General features: G+C 40.5%; 1 protein-coding gene across 1 annotated transcript; it reads right to left on the bottom strand.

The window, feature by feature from the left end:
* Positions 1 to 6,196: 6,196 nt before the first annotated feature.
* Positions 6,197 to 10,554, bottom strand: LOC106647276 (uncharacterized). The gene is made up of 2 exons (XM_089590770.1): positions 9,819 to 10,554; positions 6,197 to 8,801 (listed from the first exon to the last, which is right to left on the bottom strand). The coding sequence occupies exons 1-2, from the start codon at positions 10,552 to 10,554 to the stop codon at positions 8,194 to 8,196; spliced, it is 1,344 nt and encodes a 447-aa protein (XP_089446896.1). The 3' UTR covers positions 6,197 to 8,193.
* Positions 10,555 to 10,895: the final 341 nt, after the last annotated feature.

Below are 10,895 nucleotides of genomic sequence, written 5' to 3'. Positions count from 1 at the left end.
TGGTGGAGGGACACTTTTTAACTCTACCTTGGAACTGAAGGTGGAATCATTTTCCGAGACAAACTATGGGAATTCAATATTTCGAGTGATCGAAAGTTATTTTACCATTAGGAAATCATATAGAATCAATTTTTTCTTCTTTTTTTCGATCGATTAAATTGATATTATGTTCGCCCATAGGGGCTGAGCAACGATTTCATGGGTTTCAAGTTATCCATGTAAAATCGTTGAGGATCGGTTTATCGGTTCAAGACGTAAAAATCTTCCAAAATTATTGAACAACTTCCTAAGGACCAGAATGGCGTCAACGAAAATTCAACTTGACTCATAGTCAGTAGAAAACCCTTCAAATACCTCCAAATGACTCTGCAATCGTTAGAGAGACCTGTAAGTCCTGAGATCCATGATTTTCGATACAGCACCAGTTAGTTGAACCAATTCTTGCGAAACGGGTTCAACGAAGACCGAAAGAATCAAAGAGCAATCACGATCGTCATCGTTGCACGTGGTCCACGTCCAGCAGAGACACAACGAGTCGTTTGTGCAAACCGTCGGGCTGTAAAAGACCACTGTACGTACGGTGTATCCGCCGATTCCCGCAAAGCCGAGAGGCAAAGAGAAAGAGAGATATATAAGTACCATAGATGGAAGGGGAGCCCCGAGAGCGAGGCGCATAAGTCAGAGCCGGCGGTCGCGGGCTGACAGTTTTATGAGAGTTTGATAGCCCCGCTCGCGCGCACGCCTCCCTTTCTTTCTTTCTTCCTCGCTATCCACCGCTGCTGCTGCTGCTGCTGTACACAAACCCTTAAACACCTCGGATGATCACTCTCCTTGGGAGTATCTCGTCGGCCGTGTCCTGTAGGGACGACTACCGCAAGGAGATGAAGACGAGAGAGACCGGACGACAAAGGAAGTAATCCGCGCACTGCTCCATTGTCCCATAAATTCAAACCTGTTGCGAGGCCTCCGAACACGTGTGAGATGGATTCGCAGACACGGGTCGTGCCGACTGGTTATAGGGTATGTATAGGTGGTGAGATTAAAAATAAGAGGGAGCAAAGAGAGAGAGAGATAGAGGTGGAGGGTGGGCGAGGGAGTTATTTATTGTCCCGAATCGTTGGTACAAGTACTAAGCGCCCATTAGACCCTCGTGTAAGTATATACTCCTCGTATTGCCACTGCCGCTGAACTGCTTGCACTCGGGCCGTCGGAGCGCATCGTCCTCGTAAGCTGGCATGGCCCATACGTGTACATAATGTAGCCTCCGAACCGGAGTGAAAAAAAAAAAAAAAAAAAAGAGAGGGGTTCCTTCGAGAGGTACGAGAGGGAGAGAGATAGCCGAGGATCAAGTATCCGTGCGGAGGGGAGAGGAGGTCGTCGCAGGAGGCGGAGCCCTCTGCTTCCTCCTTGGCCGCGCTCCTTCTTTCTCTCGTGTTTTCTCCGCTGCTTTGGTGAAGTTCTGTAATCTGTGTGTGCTATCCCCTCGCCCCTGTGTCTCGTTGTCCCGATAATTGGCACCGCGTGATTACGACCTTTTTAAAAGTATCCCTGTACCTCGTGCTCGTTTTAAGTGTCCAGTTTTGATTAGATCGCTGTGCCAACTTGAATGAGGAAGTTGTTTTTACCCGGCATAGTAGTTTTTCTTTTTTTTTTGTTTTTTGTTTATTAAACACTCGGAAAGTGCTCTTTGGAGTGGATTTTTAGTTTTTATTTTACACTCAAAAATGGAAAATTTTGCAATAGACCATCCCATCACGGTGCAGGTACAACGATACGCATACAGTGGTACTACACATCCGCTTCGTCTAACCGCGGGAACGTAATTGTTTCCTGGTACGTAATTACAATCCTGGGACAGATTACAGGCATTTACGTAAGAATTAATAAATTTCCGTCGTTCAAGAGCCACAACGAGGAGAACCGTCCGATGGGCGAAGATTTAATTTTTATCAGCCGACCGAAAGCCGCGTTAATTATTTTTTTTTATTTTTGAAAACCAATTACAGTCTGTCTCTATAATTGCCAAGGTTTTTCGCGAAAATCCAATATCTCACCGCAGCTCCTATAAACGGCTGGAGCCACATCACGGAGCGAGTTGCGTCCTTTGGCCACCAGATGGTATCCTAGGTACTGCTCTGAATTGTAACTCGCGCCCGCCTCCTGGCAGTCTTACCCCCACCACCGCCCCCTCTCTCCGGCCGTAAGCTTTTCTCTCTTCGAGTCCACTTTGCGTATGCATACGTTGGGCTATATACAGCCACCTCCTCCACCTCCGCAAGCGATCGGCAACGTGCTCTACGGCACCTATTTGTCTGTATATAGTGATACAGAGGTACGGTGTCCCCCCCACCACCACCTCAAGCTATTGTCCCTATCTCTCTCTCTCTCTCTCTCCACCTTTGCGTGCATTTTGCCTATACCTTCTCTACTCTGCATACTTTTGCCGACAGTTGCTTGAGCCCCTTGTGCCCTTCGACGTCAGACCCTCTGATGCTGTGAGAGGATGTCTGGTCCTTGACTTTACCTAATTAGTTTTCTTTTTTTTTTTTTTTTTTTTTCTCAACAGCTGCACGATAAGCTTGTTTTATTTTTTATAAAGCGGTTATCATAATTAAATGTCGATTTTATTTCTAATTTTGTTGTTTCGTATTTTGTGGATCTTATAATAATTTTTTTCCATACCTTAACTTTTTTATCCACATTATTTACTGAAGTGTGAAATGACTTGTGTGAAAAAAAAAAAAAAATGTTTAAAGCAGCCAACGATAATTTTATGACATACTTCAATTTTTTTTTCAGTATTTTATTTCCAACGTAACATTATTTTTCTATTATTTAATCAAATTTGGTTTGAATTGTTTATGTTGCCCATTTAATAATAATGTGACTAAGTAATTTTTTTTTTATCGAATTTTCATAGTAATACTGTTGCGGCTATGTAGGACCTCAAATACATGGTGGATTACATAAAATTCATTTTTTAATTATTTTATTACAGTACATTCGTAAAGTCGCGACATTATGATTATTCTAAAAATTCTAAAGTTATATTTATAAGTCTATTTTTAAAACTAATTAATTTAAAAAACTAAGTGTCTGATTACATTTTTCAACAAAATGAACATTTTCTGATGTTTAAAGTTTCTTACAAGTTTTTCGATAAGCATTTAAACAAAGTACTTGGTTTGTAAATTTTAAATTATTTATGTTAAATGTTATGATACTCCACCTAATGAAAATATATAAACTATTTCGTGATTGAAATCAGGTACTTTGGTCATTTATACTGACCAAGTTTTAGCTTTTCAAGGAGTCCTACAGAGTTTGCGATGCATATATCTCGCACAACTGGTCTCGTCAACAAAGTTGTCTCTGCATTTCTGGTTCTCCAGTACAGAGAAAAACATAAGCATAAGAAGTGGCGCGATCAATTTCAGACCTTTCCAACCCGTACTTGGTCAGATCCAAATATGTTTGTCAGAGCTATCCTCACATTGGAATTTAAAATAAAGTTGTCGTAAAAGCAGAAAAAAGCGCATTCGGAAGGCCTCATGAATCACTATTTACACTGTCGGTATAAAGCGAGCCGCCGGTACGAGTGTACGCTTAATACTTTTAGAGGCGCTTGTGTAGCGCTACATTATGCATGATTTTTTTTTCTCCATCTTTGGTTTTTTCTTCGTAATACTGATTTCGTTATTTAAGGAGAGATGAAATTTTTATGTTTCACCGTAAATACAGCTGAAGTATAGTATTTGTATTTAATTATACGTAGTTAGTTACGTTTTTATTCAACAGGTTTTTTTTTTTTTTCATTAAAAAAAATTAAGTTAAATTAAATGAGAATAAGTATTAAAATGTATAGAACTTTTTTTTTATTTGAGACTTTTCAGATAAGGAATTTTTGAACTCGAATTGCAAATTTATAATTTAATAAATATATTACTTCATTTATAAACTAGTTTATGAGCCATTTTTTATTAAAATTTTTTAGTTTTCATAAAGGTTAGATTCGATAGATAATTAACAACTTCTGCCTATTCCTTCGTTAAACATTTAAGTTTATTTTAATAAGATAAAGTTATTTTTTATCCCCACATTTTTTGAATATAAATACTTTAAAAATTATGTAAGTGTGTTAATAAGATTATATGTATATTAGTGGCAGTTAAATTTTTTTTCTTGATTTGTTGACAGTTCCGTGCTCCATCTTTATAAAATGGAGTAATTGGCAGTAATGTACATCAAACTAAGGTAAGCACAGGGATAATTAATTAAATTAAATTATCTAATATTTTGGTGGATAAATCATTTGAATCAATCCATCGTTAAGCACATGCAGTGATATGGAAATGAATATAACTTTTTGTACTCAATTTGTATTAAATATTATATTAATACTACACCAACTTTCTTATGTATTGATAACACTTATATCCTTTATAACTAATAAAACTATAAAACCAGTTTTAATATGAAAAATAGAAAACTTTATTTTTATTGTTTGGTTGTTAATAAGTATACTTGAATTTCGAATAAAATTGCATCAAAAAAGGAGAAGATAATTTTTATACAAATATAAATAACAATATTATATGTAACTATTGGCGCAAAAAAAAGCAAAAACAAATTATTTAAGTTTTCCATCGTTTACAGTGGTCGAAAAAATTTTTGAGCATAACTAAATTTTTACACGCACACTATCATGCTTACCCATATGCATATTCATCCAGATGTCTTTTTTCATACCCTGTAATATTTATCTAAAATATTTGAAAGATATTTTTTTTATATTCGATAGAAAGCACCATTTTTCACAAAAAAAAATTGTTACATAGTTTTACAATGTACAAGGTAATAACTTTTTACTTAAAAATACATTTCTAAAAATATTTATAAGAAACAATTTAATGTTTATTTACTTTACTAAACATTTTTAGAAATGTTGGACAAAAACCGTAAATAAAAAAATAATTTTTGGCATTACAAATTATACAGACTTTTGGTGAAGTTTTTTTTTTTTTAAATTTGTATAATATTTACTTAAATATCAAAATTGTTTTATCAATCGAGTTTTTTGACAAAATTCTTTGTTCATGCAACACAAAAACATTAGGTAGGATTAAAAAATTTATTTCCATCAAATCTTTAAAAAAATGTTTAATGATCATTTGCGGTTATTAGAAATATACTTACCTATATTATCTTTTAGTTGTTACAATTTATTAAAATTATTTTACAATCAAAAATAATTTTTACAATTTTTTATACAATTAAAATATTCATTCTGTTGAATATACTTTTCATTAACCTAGTAAATGGTATGCTTAGTACAAAATTAACAGGTACGTAATTAGCATATTTCAATCTTTCACTCTGTAAAACATCTTATGTACATTATTTGTGCATTAAAAAACAACTATTTGAGAAACTGTTAAAAAACATTCTGATATGCTTTAAATTTACGAATAAAAAACAGATCGCTTAAGTGAATGAAATCGCAAGACCGAAAGTAAACCAATACGTATCCCCATGTCAGCCATGATGGACTACCAGGGCAACGGAAAACTATCTGTCAAGTAGAATATCGACCTTTGCCCCTCGTCTACACGTCCGCTGCCATTCCCTCTTTTGAAATTTTAATGGGGCTTAATTTATATTGAATTTTTGTGAATTTTAAATCCAAAGTATTCAAGAAAAATTATTTTTTCTAAACTAAGCCAAACCTGTTATTTGTTTATATGTCACTATTTAATTTTTAATATTTTTTACTATTTGAAGAAAATGTTTATATACTATTATTTAACAATTCCCTCAGTATTCATCAGAACTTTTAAACATTTTTTATGTAATCTTTTTTTTTTTTTGACGCAATAAACGAATATGTAACGTAAGTGGTTGCAAAAGAATTTATTTTTTTTATAAAGTATGCTTTATGATTACAATTAAAAACTAATAGACTAGCGAGGTCAATGGAAGGATTTAATTACATCTAGTGAAATCAATCATCTTACGTGTATTCCAAAAATCATTATTCTAAAATAGATCTAGTGTAAAATATAACAAATTTTCCAAATGTCTAAATACTATGTACAAATTATGATACTATAATTGTCATTAGAATGACATACATAATAAAATATAACTTTATTAATTATATTTACAGTATTGCTGTTTCTTCAAGAAAATCACTGTTTTGTACTGCTATGAACAAATCTGTGGTTAAAATTAAATAAAAGTTAGGTCTCGGAATAATATAAAACATTAAAAGTTATAAATATTATGTATGAAGGTGCTCACGTTTAAATTACAACATTACGATCTTATTTATTTACAATAACAAATTCGCTTGGGCAACAACGCACCGCTTAGATTAAAATTCAACATCACTTTTTGTCTTGAGGGGAAAAAAAAGGAAAAGAAAAAAAAAAATTATTCTCGCTCATAGAAATCTAATTTTTTTGCGCAACTGCATTAGCACTTTATTCAATAGCCTCTTTCGGCGAGCATCAAAAGCGACCTCTCGAGTACCTATACCCACATTACACGTGTACCTGTTGGAGCTGCAGTTCACACAAGCTCGAACGTATACTTTCACTTCCTTACCCTTTCCCGGCAACGCGTCGCGCCTTAAATCATCCGACAAATAATTTCCCGAAGACTCCAGTGTAGCCGCGCACGCTGACGTTAATATAATTCACGCAGAGGCGAAAATCACGGGGAAAGGAAAGCTCGCCGTAAACGTTTTTCAATCGGCGCTTTGTTGAAGTGTAGATTTTTTTTTTTTTTTCGAGTAGGCCCGTAATTGCGCTATTACTTACGTTTGCTTTCCCATTTATTTTCACATCCGTCTCTGCAGTGCCCGCCTCGGTCGTACGGTAATAAGAGCCTTGAATTCACACACGCATTCACGTGCGGTTAGTCGCCGCGTTATTTAACCACCAAGAACATAACGGTCACGTATGCGTCGCAACCCGATCATTGGCAAATTATCGGGGAAAATATATTCGAAAAACGAGGCACGTCGAGGTGCGCGTGCCCGATGCTCGCGGCCATCTTCTTTCCCAACGTTTTCGAGTACAGCTGCGCGCCAACTATAGTATAGTCCCGACTCGCCCCCTCCCCACTGCGCTCGCGTCTTCTATAGCCACCCCTCGCGCACAGGACTACTTCCAATCGCCCCATACGGTGTATATGTATACCGATTGTGTTGTGCATCGCGTACAATGAGAGCCGGTTGCGACAAAGTACACAACAGGGCCTTTTTCGATAAATATTTATCGAGCCTTGACTCTACCTTATGGCGTGAATTTAGAAACTGGAGGTTGACGCTTCGATCTCGATTCAGAGCCCTGGCGATTTTCCTTCGATTATTTTGGTAATAATCATTCGATTTTCATTTATTTTACTAAAAACTTTTAGAAATGTTACGGGCAAAAACCGTAAATAATTTCTTAGCGTTACAAATAATACAGACTATTGGTGAAGTTTCAATATTAACGTGATCAATGATATTAATTAATATTGCAATAAAAAAAAAAAAATCACTCATGGAAAGTCCTTCCATTGGTTTTTGATTGGTCTTTGTGATTATTAAAATGTTTTTTTTAAGAAGCTCAAAACCCAGAGTCAATTCACCGTGCGAAATCCAAAAGGCTCACAACTTTCGCGATCGACGACCCTCGCTCCTTCGGAAACCATTAGTCGCGCCTCTATATAGATACACACGTACATTGGGATCGGTAACTTTTTCGCACGGAGGAAAGGCAAGCATCACCGGTTTGACCGCCACCTGCACCCTTGCACGCGATTATTAATTACAATGCGTGTGCGTGTGTTTGGCCGCGTCAAAATATTTTCGGGATGACGCATGAAAAACGCAAAGAGGCCAAAGTAAGTATGGCATTGCTGTTGAGATGCTGCCCACACTTCATTGGAATGCAGCGCGAGCCCGAAAGGACCGTGAATTTTCACGAGAACCGAGCGAGAAGATACGGAGGGAGCAGAAGAGAAAAAGGGAGACGTCCTACGGGCCGGCGAGACGCCTCGACCGAGCGGGGAGCCGGCATATACTGCCTTTACCTGGCGTGGACCGCCGACCATAAATCACCAATGGCGGCGCCGAACACACGCGCTACCCAGTATGTATACAATATAGGCTCAGCTGCGCTTATATACGAAGCTCCCCCGTCTTCACGAAGAGTCCGCAAGGCCCACGAGTTTGCTCGTGTGCTGCATGTACCCCGATGCCCGATGATAGTCCCCCGCGTTCGGATAGCCTTGCTGGTGCTGCAGGCTCGGGTGCTGTTGAGGGTGGTGCTGCATGTAGTTCATGTAGGTAGCGGCGTGCATATGTTGCTGCTGTTGTTGCTGCTGTAGATGGCAGCTCTGTTGGTCCACCATGCCAGGGGCCATCTGGTGCGGTTGTTGTTGTTGGTGGGTCATGGGTGGGCGCTGGTTGGTCTGGAGCATCATGGTCGTGCTCTTGATCATGAGGGTCGTCTCGAGACTCGGTGGCTGGTGGGCCATGTCGACCGGTAGGTTCTCGAGCTCGTTCGCGTGCGGATGATCCGATGACAAGTTGTGATCCGGTTTTACGTCCTTTTTGGCCTTCATCCGCCGATTCTGGAACCATATTTTGATCTGGCGCTCGGACAGGTTGAGCGTGTGGGCGATCTCGATGCGTCGCTTGCGGGTGAGGTAGCGGTGGAAGTGGAATTCCTTTTCCAGCTCGAGGGTCTGGTAGCGCGTGTACGTCTGACGTGTGCGCTTTTGTCCCGAGTTGTTGACGTCTGCCGTACCTGAGAACAGAGATGGGAAGCTTGCTGATTTATTGGCGCCCTTCTTTGAACCCTGACGCAGGTACATGAGCCCTCGTTTCGAGATATCCCGGATTTGTAAGGCTCGCCATAAATAGCGCTGTTCTTCCCACTGCTGAGGATCCCCGTTTACACGCAAAGCATGGACATTTTTTTTTTTTTTTTCTTTTTTCACGTGAATTTCCCTGCAGATCATGGACATCGAACGGGATAAAAGTTCAAGGAGGGTGCAACTTATTCGGCTAATCCCTAGGCGTGAGTACACTCTAAAGACCTTAAGCTGGATGTTGAGGCGTGGAATAAGGTGGTTCTAAGTGCACCACCTTAACACCGATTATGCTGTCAGTGCACATCTTTGCAAGAAAATTTAATAGCCATAAGACAGCTTAGCCTCCTAAAGTTCAACATCCGCGCTACTTCGTCTTACTGTGTACACTATGCGGATACGTATTCGGAGTATGGATCCACCGATAGAAGGGGTTGTGGTTACGTCACTGACAAAACACCTCTCAAACTCTATTCCATACCCACATGTCCGCGTAGTGTACACGCATTAAGGGATGTTCTGGGAAAATTGCACTTATTACTATACTTTTATCCCAGTCAAAGTCTACGATCAAGGCAACATTTACCCATACGTAGGTACATATCAAATGTAGGGATTAGTTTAAGGAAAATTTCATGCTCCACGTGGGGACCCACAAGGATTCATCAGATGGGCCTTTTTACGAGTACCTATACCTATATGTATATCCTCGCACGTGGATGCAGCATATAGACAATTACAATGAACAACGCGTTAGATTCTCATTGTCAACAAAGTTCTACAATGTTTTTCACACATTTGATTAACATTTATTATTAACTGTAGACTTTAAAATTAAAAATTTTCATCAATTGAAAGCAGTAATCAAGCGTAGAGAGCTCTTGTAAGAAATGTTCGATTGGCACACGGTTTAGCGATAAAAAAAAAAAAAAAAAAAAAAGTAGATTACTTACCGCTGCCAGCGCCACCGCAGCCCGACTTCATCCACGGAAAGTCAACGTGGTTGTGGCTCTGATCCTCCTTGGGCTCGACACCCTCGTACAGGCAGCTCTTGACATTGCCATTGTCAACGTGGCCACCGTACCCAGCAGCAACGTCCTCGTACCTCGCTACGGCGTTGGCCAGATGCGTCGCCGGGATCTTCGAGTAGCCGGGCACGTTGTGCGACTGCGCCGCTGCGTAGCCCGGGTAACTCTGCTCGTAATTCAAACCGGCTCTCATGACGGGAGCCTTGCGGGGCACGGGATCGTCGTGGGTGCCACTGCTGCCGCTGCCCAGGGGCGAGCTCCTGTCCGGGGAGGCCGAGGACGCGTAAGCCGGGGACAGGCACTGGGCGTAGGGCGACACCTGGGGCTGGACCGCGGGCTCGGGTATCGCGGCCGACTGGCTCGGCTGGACGTAGCTCGTGTAACTCTCGGTAACCGCCTCCTTGCCGTGCCTGAGCAACGTCTCGAGGATCGTCTGTGGCTCCTGTTTGATCTGCATGCACGGGAAACTCGGGCTGCTCGACTGCTGCGGGAAGCCAGCCTGGTGGGACTGCTGCATCATCTGGGCCTGCTGGAGGTGGGAGTAAGGGTGCTGGTAGTAGCCTGGACTCTGGTGGTGGTGGTGGCTCATCGGCATCATCGAACCCTGGTAAGGCCAGCTGCCGGTCTCACCGGTGCTCGCGTAGTACGTCGAACTAGCCATTGCTCCAAGCACACCCTTATATACCCGCACTGTACAGGCACAAAAAAGCCGATGATAACACAACTTACGTTGACACACTTTTTTGTTTGTTTCTTCTTTCGCTGTTTCACTCGGGATGGTCCAAGTCACATCGCGCACTCGGAGACGACTGAAGCATGTGCTTGAGACAGACTGGAAACAGGGGGGTAGAAGAAAAAAAAAAAAAAAAGATCGAAGCTAAGAGCGTTGACGGGTCTATTTGGACGGCGTGTTGGCCAGGTTGGACGTCGACTTGATTCTAGCCCGAGTGGCCGGGGCTCGAGCGCAAAAGGCCAGCAGAGTCGCGCTTTGGAGTGCAATGA

This window comes from Copidosoma floridanum, unplaced genomic scaffold (genome assembly GCF_036245765.1).
Source record: "Copidosoma floridanum isolate Cflo_tuat_1 unplaced genomic scaffold, Cflo_Japanese_pri ptg000013l, whole genome shotgun sequence".
Lineage (NCBI taxonomy): Eukaryota > Metazoa > Arthropoda > Insecta > Hymenoptera > Encyrtidae > Copidosoma > Copidosoma floridanum.
Note: the sequence above shows the minus strand (reverse complement) of the source record. Positions and strands in the feature narration are given on the sequence as shown.